The following is an 18,260-nucleotide window of genomic DNA, read 5'->3' as shown; positions in this document are numbered from 1 at the left end:
TTTGGCCTACCCCCAAACAAAATTATACAAATAGCATGCTCTCAAAATATTTGTAACTGACATTCTCTTTCAATGACCCACATTACTGTAATTGCTTTTCCTCTTTATTTTTTTTTCCTCAACAGGTATAGAGTTCAAAGTAAAAATAATTCGACTATCATTCAAACGAAAAAAAGATGTATTAAGTCCTTCTGGGACCACTGGAAGTTACTAGGCATGTGATGTCACTTTCCTTGGGAAGATACTCCCAATTCTTTTCCCACTTAACTCATCTCAAAATTATAACAACATTACTCTTTTATGTCTTTTGGAGAACCCCTAAAAGCAGCTGCTTGAAAATACCCAGTTCACTTTAACTAGAATTGACTCTAAACCTAGTGATAAATGTCTAGAAGCCTCCTTTGAAGTTTCTCAGGTAATAGAGAAAGACAAAAAGTCACATATCACTGGGGAAACAACTGTTGTTCTTGCCACGGAAAAAAAATCACTGAAATAATACATGCAAAATAACATGGCAACAAACAGAAATGCACTCCTTTGTCAGTAAATAATGTTGGAAGATGCACAGAAGACATTGCTGAAGATTTGAAGAAACAAGTATTACAAGAAGTTACACAGTGTGAGAGGTTTGCTATACGGCTGGATGAAAGCATGGATGTTTCTACCTTCTCTTGCCTTATGGTATTTGCATTTCAATAAAATAATGCACAAAGAACTTGGGTTTTTTGTGAACCACTCAAGGACAGATGTACCAGAGAAGATAAATTCTCAAGAGGAAACGGCTTCTTTAATAAAACCAATGTTTTATGGAAAAATTGTGCAAGTGTAACCACTGATGGAGCAGTTGCTTTGACTGGATGTGGAACCGCTTCACTGTGTCCCCCATAGGTGAGCTATTGCAGCAAGGGAGTTGGAGCCAGGAGTGCACAAAGCGCTACAGGATGACATCAATGTGGTCAACCTTATGAAAACAAGCCCCTCCAACAGCAGAATCTTTACCAGTCTTTGTAATGAGATGGGGAGGGGCCGTGAAAATCTCTTATACCACACAGAGGTTCGCTGGTTATCCTGTGGCAATGTGCTTAGAAGAGTTGTCAAACTTCAGGCATTTTTCTTTTACGAAAAAAGACAAGTGTTTCAAATTTGCTGACCTTTTTGGTGATGACAGGTGCCTGTGAGTAGTTTGCTACATCGCAGGTATTTACAAAAAATACACACACTTACGTGTCCTGTGGAGGTGACATGTTAATGATCAGTGAGAAAGTAACTGCTTTTCAAAAGAAACTTGTGCTACGGAGAGAGCATTTTGGCAACATTTAGATGTGTTCCCCTCATTATGTGATTTTTGGTTTGTTTTTGTTGCAGAACACAACATGAGTATGTCACCTATAAAAACCGCTCATCTCTGTACACTTTAAAAGGACAGAAACAGAATTTTCTAACATATTAAAAAAAATTCCAAATGAGAACTTCAGTGGGTTTTGAACCTATTTGTTAAAAATATAATCATGCAACACCTTCCAATTATTTTGGAAGAACAATTGATTGATATCAGGGAAGATGGTCATTTACTAGGGACAATTTCCAGCAAAACCTTTGCAAAAATTGTGCATGGGATTGAAAATTAGTATCGTGATTTAGTAAGTGCAGACAACGATGCACTTCTTCCATTGAGATCTACACATCTTTGTGAGGTATCTTTTTCACCTATGGAACCCACTAAAACCAAGTATTGAAATAAAATGAACTTAGAACCAGATCTTTGAATCTATCACAAAGTGTTAAACAAACATATAAAAAAAAAAATAAAGTATATTCAATCACATAGCTCTCAATAAAAATATTGCTATCAATAGCAACGTTTTTAGAGAAAAAAAAGTTTTTGTAGCATTGGAAAAATAACAAAAATTATTTTAAAGTTCTGTTTATTTCATCTTAATTTCATCCTTTTTTAATTTATATTTTTATGTTTTATAACATACATAATATCCAAGCATAATGGTACATGTATATAATTTATAAACAAACATACATACATTGGGATTGCACACTCAGAAATTTTTTACTGTTGGGTACATCATCAAAAAAGTTTAGAAACCACAGATCTACATGGCAAAAAACAAGTGCCCTCTACTGAAAGCATGCCACTTGTATAGAATAATTCTGTGGCCTTTTTTTTTTTCCATTTTAGATCCTTCTTAAAGTAACATTCTCAGCTAACCTGTGCATAAGTAGCTCTATCTTTTCGGTACTTCAAAAACTTGCACATTTCTTCAGGAACACATGAACAGTTGGGTGTCAGAAGAAGTGGTGATACCCAACTTTAAAGAGTTATTGTCTGGTACTCTTCAAAAGAAAACAAAAACATGCAAAGGTGGACTGTACCTTCCTATTTCAATGTCTGTCTAATAACATGTGTGTGTTTATGTGCATGTGTCATTAAAACATTTGGGCAGGGAATGGATGCAGTTAGTTAAGAATATTTAAATAAATTTATCACAATGAGGGAGGATCTAAACGAAGGCCCACATGAGGCAATTCCATTTATACAAGTATTAAATATTACGTACAGGAATACAGAAACTCTTCTGTTGATTTGTCATCACATGGTCTGGACAGAGATGTGAAAAGTTTTATACTCATCATACTAAATTCCACAGCCCTCGAGAACAAGTCATTTTGGAAAATAGTCCACATTACCAAGCAGTCAAAGCCCACATAGCTGATTTAAACACTTTACTCCTGGTTTCACACAGAACAGATAAGATTCAGATCATACATATTAATTCTCTGACTACTTGACATCAAAACCAGGGATTATATTCACAGCACAAAAGGGAATACATCTCATCTCCCAAAGAATATTTGACTCTTACCTTGCACTTTCTCTGAACACAGCTCCTTGGCTCGCTCCCTCATTATTTGTGGAATCAAAACATCTTTTTCTACATGTCTCAGCTTAGAACTTTCTGCAAGAGTGGAAAAAAAAAAAGGAGAAAGAAAAAAGAATTTTCTTATCTATACATCAGAGAAAGTCAGTCTACAGAAATAACACGGCATTGTTTATATAACATACACTAATACACTAAAACTGACATAAACTAGCAGCAGGAAGTACCATGGAAGGACTACATGGATCAAAAGGCTGGGAAGTCCAACATTTAAAATTGCTCAGATACAAATATGAATATTATCCTGAATATTTCTTTTCTGCTCAATGTGCACAATGAACCAAAAATAATGGCGAAAATTCTGGCAGCACATTCTAATTTGTGCCTTACTAAACAGAAGGTCTGCATACGGACTGCACAAAGGTTGAGAATTATTATATTTCAATATACTAATATGTACATTATCTGTACAAAGTGGTTTTTTTTACTCACCATCACAAAGCTGAGAATTATAGCACATATCAGAGCACTACCCGGAATTTGTATTGCTATGTGGAAGACTTAAGTTCTTAAAAACAACCAAACAAATAAACAAAGAAGCCTCCTCAGTGGAGGACCTAGGAGTTTTTTCATTAAGAAATTCAACTGAACAAGAACAAATGCTGCTGCCTGAATTCTGCACTTAAAAGTACAGGTGCAGTTTATATACAGTTGTCTCAAAACAGAATTCAGTACACTGAGTACAGAGAGTGATTTTGAACAGTTAAACAACACAGTCCATTTAGAAAAAAAACCCACTGCATTTCCAAATCTACTTTCTTCAAAACAAAGGTATGAGAATTTATCAAGCACAGCTTTTTACTTCTTAGCTTGAGTTAAAAGCCCTTCAAAGGACATTTGTTCAGATCATCATATAGTCCAAAGCAGTTACACCAAATACCTGGTTTTCCTCCTTAAACACACTATTTATTCATGCATTGATGTTGATATTACACTTCAGAATAGTGATGCCATGATGCTCACTTTATGGAAACTCTACTGTCAGATACAGTTATTTTGAGTGACAATAATTTCATTTTAAAATTGCACCTAAATGAAATGAAACGAATTAACAGTGCAATGTATTGAAATTAAGGAAATAAGCAGAATTTAAGTTACCTACCATTTTCAAACACTGTCTATTTTTCAGAGCATCTTCAGTTACTTATAGATCAAAAGGCAACAGAGACTAACATTTTCTAGTCATTTTTAAGTCATCATCTTTTAAAGTTTACTCATGCTATGAGGCTACATTATGAGGTTACACAGTTTAGAATATGTGATATTACTAGGTGAATATGGCAACAAAACAGACAATTACAATAAGCAATATACAGAATCTGAACCAAAGGCCTACATTTCTCCTCAAACATTTCTTACTTGGAATTTCTGAAGCAGAAGAACGGAAACAAAGTGTCTTCTGTAAATACAACAAAAATACCAAACATAAGCAGCTCATAACTTAGATTTGCTTTTATGCTCTGATCTTCACGACCGAGAATATCCTTAATTTTAACTTTCTGCAGAACATCTGTGCAATTACTGTACCGAGGATTTATTACGTTACAGGCAACACAAAGCTGTCGTACAACTTTTAAGTGTGTTTTTTCTAAAGAAAGGACAAGTCAGTTCACGTGAATGACATGGCAGGAGACAGCACCAGCAAGCTCCGTGCCTCAGTTCCAAAGCCAGCTGGCAGCAGCTGTCCTGCCCTCTCTCCATCCCTATGATGCTCTTTTCCCTCTGCCCACACAGATGTGCACTGCAGCTCTTTGGTGAACTGAAAGGGGAAGGCAACTTGGTCTAAAAGTAAATAAATTTATTGTCAGGCAATTGTTCAGATTCATAAACTTTCTGATCCACCCCACTGTATAAATGCATGAATGGCCCATGAGAGAGAACTGCATGAGACTAGGACAAGAAGGAAGACTAAACTCTCAGGAGCACTACTGGCTCAAATTATAGCCGAACCTTCCACCCTTTATTTTAAATTTAAGTTGGTTATACTGCTGCTTAGAGTATATACTGCTGCTTAGAGCACAAGCTAAGGAGATCTATGAATGTGAGTAGAGATACGTGGGTTGCTAGCCAAAAGCAAAGTTTTAAGTCTCTCACTGCCCTTGTTCACCCCCATCACATCAGCCCTGGTTTGCACTTAACCACACAGCAAGTGACCAGCTCAAGACAGAAGACTCTCTCAAATACATGCAAAAAAAGTGCTTCTCAGCTGGTTTTTACACTTTGGAGTAACTAGATCTATTTATCAGAGTCCTGATAATTACTTAATTTAACTTATACACGGAAATATAGTGGACAGCACAGCGACTTTTAAGGCCTGGGAAGGGCAGCTGGGCTTTCCCCACTGGCAGAGGTTCCAGCAGCAAAGCACAGGGCTCCAACACAAGGATCAGCCACCTACTACTGACAAAGGGGGCAAGGGTATCCCCCAGAAAAAAAAAGAAAAAGAAAAAAGAGAGAGAGGAGGCCTCCCTGTCAGCCTAGAACAGTCAAAAAGGATTTTTGGGTTTTATCTTAGCTTAAGCACCCAATTTGATTATTCAAAAGGAAAGGGGCATAAGACTGATAGCAAGAAGTAGCTGTACTGGTGGTACTGGTGTTAACACCAGCTCAGTCAGAACCCTGACAGAGCTGTGCCCCAGGCAAACTCTCTCATTTTAGTCTCACGTTTCAAACTTGCAGAGGCTGAAAATGCAGGATGGAGATGGCACATGAGGACACAGGGCAGTGTCCAGTACGAAGAATCAGAAGAGAACTACAACAGTAATTCAAAAGCAATTATTTGATGGTACAAAGGAAATGGGAATAAAGATTGCTTGCAATCACATCTAGAGTTTTTAAGCGAATGTTTGCAAGTATCAGGTTTTAAACCACGAAAAGCACAAACTATTCAAATCATCTTATAATGTCTAGGAGGTAATTGTAAGCATCTGAGTGCAACCATCTCTCCAAAAAGCTCAAATGCAGATGTTCCATTGGGCAGTACTGTCTCTACTAATGAGTTTCAATTGTAACATCTGAAGTATTCTAATATTCTTCCTTGATTCTAAACTATCTATTGCATTACAATTGGCAGCAATTTTCCTTCAAGGATCTTAAATCACGTTACTGAAGTTGTTATCCCTACCCATTTATAGAAAATATGAAAGAAAAATAAGGCACAAATATTAACAACACCAGCTAGAAAAATGTTTATGTGCAGAGTAGCTGCATTTCTTATACCAGTGTATAAGCACTTGCAAGCAGATCATCATCAATCCAACCTAATCAGCTCTGCAGTAACATATATGGCAAGAACTTTAAAAGAAACAACACCTCAGAAGCAAGACTTCATCAAAAAACATGAGACAGCCACGTTATGAAACCATCAATTCCTTTTGCCTTTTTCCAACTATATCACAGTTTCTGGAATAAGTACCTTTTTCTTCTTTTGAAAGTTCTGCACTAGGAAAGATATTTCTTATTCTAACACCAGATTTGCTGCAGACTAGTCCCTACAGAAGAATGTGCATTATGACAGACCTACTACTGTTTTATTTTACCTTCAAAGCATGAATAAAATTATCCCCAGACAAGCAAGAAATATGTTTTTCTACAGTTTGCCTTCTGCATTTGAAAGGTGATACGTTTGGTTTCCACCCACATTCTCCACACACTTTGCTTGGTCTTCTGTGTAGGCTGTTTTAAGATGGTCATGGCTTTGGCCACAATGAGAACCAACAAGAACCCACCACCGCTCACCTTCCAGAGAGCCACACAAATGTTGGCAGCAGCTTTTCTTTCTCCCCTTGCCAGCCAAAATTTGGGCATGTTTGTTAAAGCAAATTAATACTCCGAGATTCCACCTTTACATTCACCTTACACTCTGTTGAAATTTGTTAGTACCATCAAACATTACAAAGGGACAGACAGATGAGCACAAGCTAATTAAAGGTAACAAAAAAACAGACTAAATACAATTACCAGTAAAAACTAAGTTGTTTTGTAAAAATAGACACAGAATTTAAGCCAAAATTACAACCAGATGCAGGCTTGCAGGTATTACAGCATCTAAGTCACCAGCTGCTTGAAAAGGTGAATAAGGCTACAGGCAAGAATCTGTGTGGTAAAACTACTGAACGTTTCCTAAAGATGGACACTGCCACATTCCAGAATGCTGCTGCTCCTCATGGGGACAAGGAACAGAGGACAGAATAAAGAACAGGTATAGAGCTTATGGGCTTGCAGTTGCCAGAAACACACACATCAAAAGACAGAAGGGTACAAAACTACAGAAAAGGGAACATCTCTGTGAAAGAGAAATTGTTTTCCATACCACCGCAGTCCAGGGTAAAGAATTAAAGGAAGGAGTGAGATTGCTAAACTGGGAGATACCTCTGTTCAGCAAAACACTAAGGACACATTTAAGACTTTTTTTGCAAATAAAATCTGCGGGTTTTAGCAAATCTCAATGCTTGAGACAGTTCTCTGGTTGCATACAACACGTAGGGCACAAGACTACAATTCTAATAGTTTTCTTCAGTGATTAAAACCCTCAGCTGCAAAAGCTATTTATTGTCATGGAAGGCCAAGGACCACAGCCATTTGGTTTAACAGTTTTCACTATTTTTGTAAAACAACCAAAAAAACCCACCAGGAAATAAATGCATCAATAGGAATGAAAGTATCACAACCACTAGAACAGCACAGAATACATGTCAAATTCACTCTGTAAGGGAAAACAGATGACAAATACTTTCCTGGCTTCCCAGCCTCTGACCACAGGATCCAGGAGAGCCTTGGGAAAAAGACCTGTGCTGCAGGCAGCAGACCTTCGTGAGGACAAGAGAAGAACAAAACACAAAGCTGCTGCATAGACCTAATAATGAAAGGGACTGTAGAAGTTTCTCGTATTACTTAGAAGACTAATAGAAAAAGGGGATACCAAGACAAAAAGCTTTCCTGGAAGACTGTCCTCAGAAAAGTCGTATCATTTCCCCTCTTCATTCAACATAGCTGGTAACTGACTTTACTTTGTCATTATGTCCTGTTGGTAGTTTACAGCTCTGCTTTCACCTCTCTCATGGCTTCAGGTAGCTGGGACACGGATTACTCAGAAAAGTTGAGAAAATGTTGAAAACTTTTCCACCTAGATATTTGCAGAAGCCTCATACCTTCTGCATCCAACAGGAAGCAAGTCAAGAGCTTCCAGTGACAGTTTTTGAAGCATGCATTTCTCATTATACAAACTGTAATTTGGATTTCCTTGGTTCAGTTTATCTATGCACATTAAAAAAAACATAGCTCAAAGTAGTACTTTAAATATCATAGATATTTCAGTAAGAATCATAATACACCCCCCCTCGAAGTTTTTAAAAGGCGTTTAGATGAGGTTCTTAAGAACATGGTTTAGTATTAGAGTTAGGTTAGGTTATGGTTGGACTTGATGATCCTGAGGGTCTCTTCCAACTGAAATGATTCTGTGATTCTATACGAGAAGAACGGAGAAAGTTTTAGTAAGCTTTTAACATCTTCATTAGCAACTGTTACACCATGTTTTTCTTGAAGTCCCAGTTATATCAACTTTTAGACATCAGTTATATTATTTACTATGCAATGTAGAATGCTCTAGAAATTTCAGTCAATGTTCAAGAATCCAAGTTAAAAAAGTATAACAGTCTTCAAAATATAAGCATTTTAAAACAATCACTTTCATTATTTGGGGGTTTTGGTTCAAAAATGTGGAATCATAAAAGGGACTTCTTTTTCTTTTTTTAATAAACTTTACTATTTTTTCCTACCAGTTGCCATCAAAGAAAAATAGTTGTCAGTAGACAGATTTCTAAGATACCTTTCTTTTTTTGAAGCTAAGAAACAGAACTTGAAAAGTATCAATGAAAACTTCAGCAGCAGACATAACAGAGTTATTGCATTGAAGAATGATAAGAATATATGTGCAGAATTCCCATTCTTGAACTTACACCACATTTAAAGAAAATTTCCACTCTAAATAAGTGTAACACAGTTCTTTTCCTGGAAGGGAAGGTTTTGCCATCAGCTGTGATGAGCCAAGTAAACTAAAGTGTACCAGCCATTCTTTCATTTTACCTATATACAGATCTATAGTATAAACAATATTTAAGATACCTGGAGAATGAATAACAAATTTATAACTAAGCTGCATAAGCGCATTAATTTGGGGGATTCAGTTATTTTTCGTAACACTTGGTAAAAGTTACTTCTGTGCAGTAAACGTTCCATTTCACCCCAAAGTTTTGTTTTGAAACACTTGCCTATGAGCTAATTAGAAAACTACATCCAAAAGTACATTTTTATTAATAGTAGAAGTAGCATTGCAGTCTCAATTGCGTTCTTCCTAGCAAACATTCCTTTCCTCAAGCAGACTATTGGCTGTAGAAGATCTATATACATGCATCATAAAAACAGTTATCAAAAAAGTCTCTATCATTGAATATATTATCACGTACTTAAAACCTCCGTTCTAAAACACTAACTCACACATCAGAACGAACTAATTTATAGATAGACCCATTAAAGTTATGGGAGGACAAAACCACATGTTTCTAAAATGTAAGGGTTTTTTCATACAGTTGTAATTTTATGTATCAATGTAATTAACATTTTCAGTACTTGGTCTGTAGCCTGTAAGGGAGCTCCTGTGCCCTTACTGCGAAGAGGTTCATAGAGCCAAATGACGAATACTTTCAACATACTGCTTTGTAACCTCCGTTCCACAAAACCACTGAGGATCCTTTTAAAGGTAATGGATTTTATCAGTCAAAAACATCCAGTGTGAACTGACTGATGACGGACCAGGGCCAAATATCTTTATGCACATATGAAGTGCTTCTTAGTTTGGTAATTTCACTTGCACACAGGTGTTTGCATACAAACTAAGGTCTTAACTACTTTGATTTCTACTAAGGACTACATGAAGTAAAAGAAGTGTTATAATCCAAGTGAAATAACATATGTGATAACCTGAAACCCTGATTTAAAAGCAAAAGAGGCTGATCACTGCTGCTTCTCTACACAACCATTTTTTTTCTTCAGATGTATATGAATACATTTCTTGGTATTTAAAAAAGTTACAAATTTTGAGATCTTTCTATCTAATACTGACATAATCTTAAATTAAGATGGAGTACAGAGATAACAATACCAGGGAAAATTTCCAAAGCTTTAACTTCTCACCATTCTATCATCACCTCAAAGTCAATTTTCACCTTTTTCAATGGCTGAATTTGTTATCTTACATTTTGCTTTGGGGCTTGTGTTCCTGCATTATGGCAGTACTGGATTACGCGAATACTGACAAGCCTGTTTGCTAAAAATGAACAATGGCTATACTACAGCAAGTCTGTACCATCCAGAAAGAAAAAGGAATGCAGACTCAACAAAGCACACTTACTTGTTAATCACACTCAGATTGCAAATGCTCATGTATCTAGTGAATAATAAGTAAAGCCAAGACTGAAAACACTTGTGAAGATTTTTGACACAATGAGATATTTTCATACTCCTGATCACACAGCAAAGCCAAGTATAGGGCCCAAATAATTTATTACAGATCAAGGCTTAATATTTAGTACTGAAAATAATGCAGGTTCATTAACCCCTTGTATGAGTTATTGTTCAATTATGATGCCAGTTAGGAAACCTGGGGTGTAAGGTGAGGGAACACCTCACCCCACCTCAAATCCCTTCTAACAACTGTACATGAGGATTCCAGTAAAATGGAGAAAACACAAAGTCAGTAACAACTTGTGCCATGGACTGGCCAAGGACTAAAACAGCGCAGCCAGCCTTATTTCTGCCGTTGTAAAGCTTCTGAACGCTTCACTTGGTAAACTGATGTAAAATCCTCAACACAACTTTTTATCACTTAAACAAAGACACCATGCAGCAATACTTTAGCAAACAAATACACATTTTGTTTTTTTTCCTGCGATGGCAGAAATATAGTGACGTTCTGGTTTTTTTCTGGGACAGCAAAAATATAATAACAGCTCAGATATAATTAGATTCCTACACATAGGGCTCCACAGTTTTTAAGCTAAACCCACACTTCAGAGTGCCTCGTGTCTGAAACCAGGCACAAGTCTAAAATCCCTACTTCTTCTATGGCCTTTCTAACCAACAGTGGATATTGTCCGAGACTTTACTGTCCAAGAATTTACTAGAGAAAGGTCCTGCAAACATCATAAACTATCTGAAGTATATAAACCAAAGAGACCACATGAAATCGAGCTAAGCCGTGACCTCAAGAACTGTGCAATAATTTGCATCAGAAACAAAAGATTAGTAACAGCTAAAACCTACATAAAAAAGAGAAAAGTACCAAGCATAAGGATAAAGGGATGCAAAAAAATATAACAACTAATTAAACCAAATTATTATGAGAGGGTATGCTAACCACCTAAGACTTCCAACCCTGCCCAGTCAGGCTAATCGGTGGCTACAGCACTATATACTCCTTTTTGCTTATTTTCAGAATTTTGCAGTAAGGTGTAAAGAAAAACAACGTGAGTCACAAATAAAAGTTCAGTTAAAAAAAATATATATCTATCTTCCAAACTCCTTGAGGACTTGAATATTTAACTCTTTAACCACTCCTTTCAAGGTACAATTTATACCTTTCATTCCAAATAACAAACACCACACACAAATTAAAAGCAAGGCTTTTGAATAACAGGACCAAATACCATTCTTCCAGCTATTTTTTTAACAATGGAAATAAGGATTAACAGATAAAAAAAACAATGCCTACTTTTGATTTCTGTACCTATGTATTTAATGAACAATCAGTATGTATAACACAAATGAATGATGACCTTTGAAACTAACATCATGGATATGAACAAAACACACTAGTGTTTTCAAAAGTTGCAGAGCATGAGGTGTTCTGGCAAGAAGAGAACACTGAAAGCCTTCTGGTTATACTAACACAAGGACTGCATATTTTTCTTCTGGATTTTAATCTCTAAAGAATCCTTTCAAACCACTCACTATTATAAAACTCACTAAGTGTCCCAATATATCTTTCATTTTTCAGTTCTTTTCACAGAACAATTCTCTAAAATATGGTGTCAAACAACTTCAGGAAATCACAATTATCTTTTCCCTTCATGTTCCCAAGACAGGTCAAAGACACTAGGAATATCAAAAAGGTCATTCTCATTCAACTCCTTTCTTGATGGTGGCAACTTGTGTTCTGAATCACAACTGTCTAAAAGAAGTTTAATTAAAAGCTGAAACTGTTCTTCCTTTTAGTTACATGGTTTTGCCACACTCCTTTCAGTGTATTCTTCTAGCTCTGTCTTAATGCCCATGCAACTTCGAACCAATTCACAACCATTCCAAAAGCCCAATTCTCTCCACTGTTATACTGCTGCCGTATTTAACAACCTAGATTTCCACATGACAGTAAGAAAGAGACATTTTAAGTAGCTTAGGAAAATAAAATTAGTCTTCAACCCCTCTGTTTTTAACTCCCCCAAAAATAGCCAGGATAGCTACCAAAACCTATATTGTGTATCTAAGCTACTATGAGTAACCCCAATTTTCTCTTTACTTATTTGTAAATCTTCGACTAGGGATCCAGACGTCACCATCTGAAAATGACAATTATAACCAAGTGTACATTAAAAAGAAAATGAGCTTTCTAATAACCCATGACCTCTACTACTGAAAACAGCACCCTACAGAATTTTGGAAGTGCTGCATGCAAAAATCAACTTCAATGCTGCGCTGCAGTACGCTCATTCTGAAAAAGGATAAAACAAAATAGTGTTACATAAAATTCTGTCAACTGATTCATCTACCAATTTATTTACTGGATGCAATCACCTAATGACATAGCCACAGCTCCTTCCCAAACTGTGTCTGTCAAAAACCCCCTGATATACAAATCAAGACAAAATTCACAGGTTCTACATTCTGAGCTTCAGAGGACTCCTTGATACTCACTCCCAACCGCCTGGCAAAGCCATGAGAACATGTGTCTTTTGTGACCACAAAATGAAGCATCAGTCACAGTTAACAATTTACTAAACTGTGATTCTCGCTCTTTTTACTCGTATGTGAGCCAAGAAGCAGTTAACAATGATGACATTAAAAACTACCACACTGGGGTATCCGAGTTAACACCTTACTTATATCAACAGGGCAGCTCACACCTCTTGCAGCTATTGTTCCAGTTTCTCTACAACCTCACTTAGCCATCCTCGCTCTTAGTTCACATTCTGAGGTTTTCAACAGAGCTGTAACTGCCAGGGACTGACAAGGGGGGTGAGAGGGAGGTAAGCAAGAGATACTAGATAACAGGTAGCAGATTTAGAGAGGTGCCAGTAAGCAATGCCGCTGCTCAGCAGATAAATCTCAGTATTGGTGTCACATAGTATGTACCAAAGTACACCCTCAGCCTTACCACAGCTAACATGCAACTACAACATGCGTTAGGAAGGACATATAATGTCATTTTAGACAGAAACAGGGAAGCAGAACACTGACAAACTGCAGTGTTTGGAGCCATACAGTGAAAGTACAACAGCTCAAACTGAGCTAGTGTAATAACTAGACTTTTTCCATAGGACAACTGGGAAGGAAAATTACGCTGTAGATGAACAACCACCACTTGAAATGCTGCAGTAAGTTTTATAGCATTTTAATTTTAAAACAGATCAATGTTTAGATTAAACAATCAACAAAACCAGAACTTGATTACGAATGTGGGTTGGTCTAGATGATCTCCAGAGGTCCCTTCCAACCCTAGCCATTTTGTGAATGCCTTGTCTGCAAGGCCTGGAGAGCCAGGCCCAGGACAAGTTTCCATCAGAAACCGAGACCTTGGCCTTGGCCAACGTCCTTTGGCTTCTGAAGTGGCCACCAGCCACACAGACCAAGGTAGAATCGCAACCGCTGCTGTTCACCACCAACTACAGGTGTTCCAGCACACTGCGTTAGCTGAAGCTGAACCTTACCAATGCCTCTCCAGGTTGACTCCTGGTCTTCTAACACAGATACATACATGCAGCCAAAGGCTCCTGCTGCAGGAACCAGCTGGGTGACTGAATTACGTAGGTGGAGGCACACGGGACTAAGTTCCCTTCTGGGGATAGGTGGCTATAACTGTCAAGGCAAGAAGTTGATAACACGATGCCAAGGGCCACACAGCCTCGATATTTTGCTTTTGCTGACAAGGAGGCTCCAGGCCGGACTACAAGGCCCGCGGGCACCTGGACGCCCCGGAGCAGCCTGCGCGGCAGCTGAGGCGACGCCGGGCTCCGCGTCTTCCCGCTGGAGGTCACGACCGCGGCTGGAGAGAGGGCAGGCGGGAGGAGGCGACGGGGAAGGCGCCGCCCGGCGGACGCTAGGACCCCGCTGCGGGCGGCGGGGCGGTAGCTCAGCCCTCGGGGCGTCCCTTCCCGGCAGCCGCCGGCGGCGCAGCCCAATCCACTCTCCCCGCCGGTGTGTGCGAGGGGGGAGCGGAGAGCAGCGGGAGTTTCCCACAGGAGGCCCTGGCAATGCGGGCGGCAGCGGGAAGGGGAGAGAAAAGAGGGCGATCCCGCTGCCCACCCCCGGCTGCACGTGCGAAGAGCCGCCCATACCTGCGGCGCCAGGGGGAGGCTCCATCTGCGGCTCCACGCTACGGCGGCAACTGCGCACTCGGCGCAGCCAGTCCCCGCCCCTCCCCGTGCCGCGCATGCGCGGCGCAGCCGAGCCCGGCCCCACCTGCCCGCACCGGGCGGGAGCGCGTAAGGCGAAGGGCGGTGAGCGCCGGCGGCGGAGAGGGAGTATGGCGCATGCGCCGGCTGCGCCGCGGGAGGGGCGGGGGGGTGTGCGCATGCGCGCTGCTGGTGGGCCGGGCAGGTGGGCGGGGGCGGCTGCTGCCCCCGTGAGGCTTCGGTGCTGTCTTCGCGCCCTCACCCTCTGTGTTGCTGCCGGCGGGGCGAGGTGCGGTGGACAACGCTGAGGGAGCGTGGGTGGGCCTGGCCTCTGGGAGTCACTGAGGGGTCCGCGCAGGTCTCGGTACAGAGAACACCCGCTCGCTCCACGCGAGTTCTGTACGGGTGCGAGCCCTGACAGGGCTGCGGGCCGCGGTGGCGCAGCCTCCGTCCGAATGGGCCCTGGGGGTGTCTGAAGCTTCTGGAACGAGCTTGAAGTGGAAGATGAGAACTACAACGGTGGCCGTTTTTATCGATAATAAATAATTGTTTTGTACCCTTTAAAAAGGGCTTCCCGGTGTATGGGCAAGACACCCTTTCTCCCGTCTGTCTTTGGGACTGCATTCCTGCAACAGGTGTTGAGCTGATGGACAAATCTGGTTTCCCACCAGAAACTCAGGAAAAATAGTTACAGAAATTCTTGTTTGCGTGGTGGTCTGCCCAGTGAAATGGAGGAGTTGGATTACTCCATACCTCAGTTACTTACAGCTTGCATTCTTTTACCTCTTTGTGCAGTTCAGCATCAAGAGTTTCAGGTATCTCCATTTTATATTGTGCCAGTGTCCTGTCCAGGACCTCACCATGTAAAACATCACATAATAAATGCTAGGAATCAAAAGGTCAAACACATACTTCAGATATATTATAGAGAAATTAATACGGGCTACTAGTTGCCTGGTTATTAAAAGTATGTAGATTTTAAGGCAATATTTGAAGAACAGTGCGATTGCTTGTGGAAGACTTTTATACAAATTAGGAAATCTATAGAAAGAACACAAAATGCTTTTTTGGAAAGTGTCATTAAGAGTTTGATACTGTTAAAAATTACTAGTTTGGCTGTGTGTCCTTTTGATCTGCCTGTGTAATTAAGCATTGAGACATACATGGAGTACACTTTACTGGCAAAGGAGTGATTTTGGTGGCATCTTTTATTTATGAGTCTGTAGTGTATTTAACTGACCAGTCTTTCTGTAGTTATTAGTGGCATGAGGCAAGGTTGACTGCTTCCAAAAACAAAACATGGAATTAAAATTGAGAGAAATTACCATATATTTAAAAACCTGAGAACGTGATTCCCCAGAAATGTAAGAGAAGTTAAAAACAAGGAGACATAGTGAGAGCTGAAACTCACGACTTATATTACAAATACAATACAGAATTTTCAAAGAGCCTACTCTCTTTTGCTCTCTTCAGCATTTTAGACTGACAGGTGGTATGGAAAATTAGTTTATATAGTAGCCTCTTACACAAGGCTGCAGAAATTCTTCCAAATATAGCATTTCCTCTGATAGCATTCCTCTGCATTGTTATGTCCTGTTCAGTGGAAAGGTGAGCTTTAAATGTGACGTTCTCAGGGAACTGAGAAGTCCAGGCATCTTCCCCAAACACCAGATCGACCCAGATGCCGCTGGAAGATAACAATAAGCAATCTAGAAAAAAATCAGGAGGAAGAATTTTGATGACAATTACCATGTTGTTTATTCTTTAAATGAATTTTCATTAAAGGTATGAGTTTCAAGACCACAGGTTTTTTCACAGATTTACATTATTTTCCCCATAAGAAAATCCACTTACTTTATTTGAAAATGGATTGTTTCAACTTGAGGCCACACTAAGAGCCAAGTGCTTTGTGCTGATACATTCACAGAAATTAGTAGAGCGTGATGTAGGCAAAATCTTCCACATGAATGCTTTTGGCCTTACTGATCTAGAGCTTTTCTGTTATAGAGCATTAAGTGTGTTTATGTTTCTTTTTTTTTAATCCACAAGTTTGTTCTCATTCCTTAGTGTAAAGTGTGGATATTACAAGTGTTTTCTGTGACTTCACACCACTTCAGTTCACGTTTATACCCTGATTTGATACTTTTAATTGAACAGGGCTGTGAAAATATAACATATCAATTTATTTGTATTTGTTTTATTAAGGGTTTTTGGACTATGCCACTTCTGCTATGAATGTAAGAGAGTGTTAAAAAACAACAACAAAAAATATACCAGCCAATCTGTGAAGAGTTATGTATATGCAATGGGGAAATACAAGAAAACATGACACGAAAAGGAGCTTTCAGCATGAGCATCAAGAAGGAGGATGTACACTTAAAACAGTAAGTTGAGCTCAAAAAAATAATTAAGGTTAGTAATTTTTGCAGCTCCTAAACTCTTTGCTACTGGTATTTATAAATGCCCTGGTGAATCAGAACTGTGAAGATTTATTTAAGGTGAGGATCTTTGAACTTAAATGTCAGCTCTCTATATTATGTTAATTTGATCATTTACAGGGACAGGCTACTGGACTAGACAGGACTTTGCTTTGAAGTAGTATCTCTGTTTTTTGATGAAGGCAATAAATACAAAAAGAAAAATCCAACAGCTTTGTGACTCAGGGAAGTTGTCCTCTCCTGCTTCTTCTTTCAGTAACACGCCTGGAAAGCAGAAACAGGATTTTTCTGCAAGTCTTATTTTAATGTGTGACAGACAAGAATAAAGAATGCTAAGAACTGCAAGGGAATAACAGACATCTTGGGGAAATAAAAACAAATACAAAGGGGAAAAATGGATAGAACAACTTTGTTGTGGAGATTTGAGGGGCAGAAATAGTTTCTGAGTGAGGGAATATGCAGATATGGGTCTGATAATAGTCTCATGCTATTTGCAACTATTAGCAAGTACTAGAAATGAGAAAGTATCAGAGAAAGTGTTATCTTGACAGATAGGCAGATGAGACTGTGGAGTAGAAATGGCATAAGACAGCAAGACAGAAACCACAAAGGGTTTTAAATTAGGACAAATAACTTGTGTCTGACTTGGGAGTCAGTGCAGTGATCCCCAGAGGTGGTACACGGGCTGACTCAGTGACACAAGAAATGTATTTTCTTATAGCAGTTTAAATGAATATAAGCAGAAAATTTTTATAACCAGAAAGGAGGAGGTGAGTCTGTTAGAGATGTGAAGTGCTAAGAGCCATATCAAGAACTTTAGTAGTATAGATAAGAAAGCAAAACACTTCAGAAATACATGTTCTGCATACTTTTATATGCAGTCTAGATGTAAATAAGACCACCAAGCTATATAGAAAGAAAGGATAGATTTGAATAGAATAGACTAGAATAGATTATTTCAGTTGGAAGGGACCTACAAGGATCATCTAGTTCAACTGCCTGACCACTTCAGGGCTGACCAAAAGTTAAAGCATGTTATTAAGGGCATTGTCCAAATGCCTCTTGAACACTGACAGGCTTGGGGCATCGACCACATGCCTAGGGAGCCTGTTCTAGGGTTTGAACTTGCTCTCATTAAAGAAATGCTTCCTAATGTTCAGTCTAACCCTCCTCTGGCCCAGCTCTGAACCATTCTCACATGTCCTGTC

General features: G+C 39.2%; 1 protein-coding gene and 1 long non-coding RNA gene across 3 annotated transcripts in view; one reads left to right on the top strand and one right to left on the bottom strand.

The window, feature by feature from the left end:
- Positions 1 to 14,810, bottom strand: part of CMC1 (C-X9-C motif containing 1) — a 46,396-nt gene extending 31,586 nt beyond the window's left edge. Inside the window, exons 1-2 of the mRNA XM_065055132.1 lie at positions 14,558 to 14,810; positions 2,877 to 2,969 (exon numbers count right to left, since the gene is read on the bottom strand). Of these exons, the coding sequence (XP_064911204.1) occupies positions 2,877 to 2,969; positions 14,558 to 14,795 (331 nt within the window). The 5' untranslated portion in view covers positions 14,796 to 14,810. The remainder of the gene's footprint in view (positions 1 to 2,876; positions 2,970 to 14,557) is intronic.
- Positions 14,807 to 18,260, top strand: part of LOC110364770 (uncharacterized) — a 117,423-nt gene continuing 113,969 nt past the window's right edge. Inside the window, exons 1-2 of one of the 2 annotated variants that reach the window (XR_010470876.1) lie at positions 14,809 to 15,429; positions 16,820 to 16,998. This is a non-coding gene — a long non-coding RNA (uncharacterized LOC110364770). Of the gene's footprint in view, positions 16,999 to 18,260 lie in introns of both variants that reach the window. The other variant, XR_010470875.1, reaches the window with a different exon arrangement.

Source organism: Columba livia, chromosome 2, assembly GCF_036013475.1.
Source record: "Columba livia isolate bColLiv1 breed racing homer chromosome 2, bColLiv1.pat.W.v2, whole genome shotgun sequence".
Lineage (NCBI taxonomy): Eukaryota > Metazoa > Chordata > Aves > Columbiformes > Columbidae > Columba > Columba livia.
The sequence above is the reverse complement of the archived record's forward strand: the minus strand, read 5'-3'. Positions and strand labels throughout refer to the sequence as shown.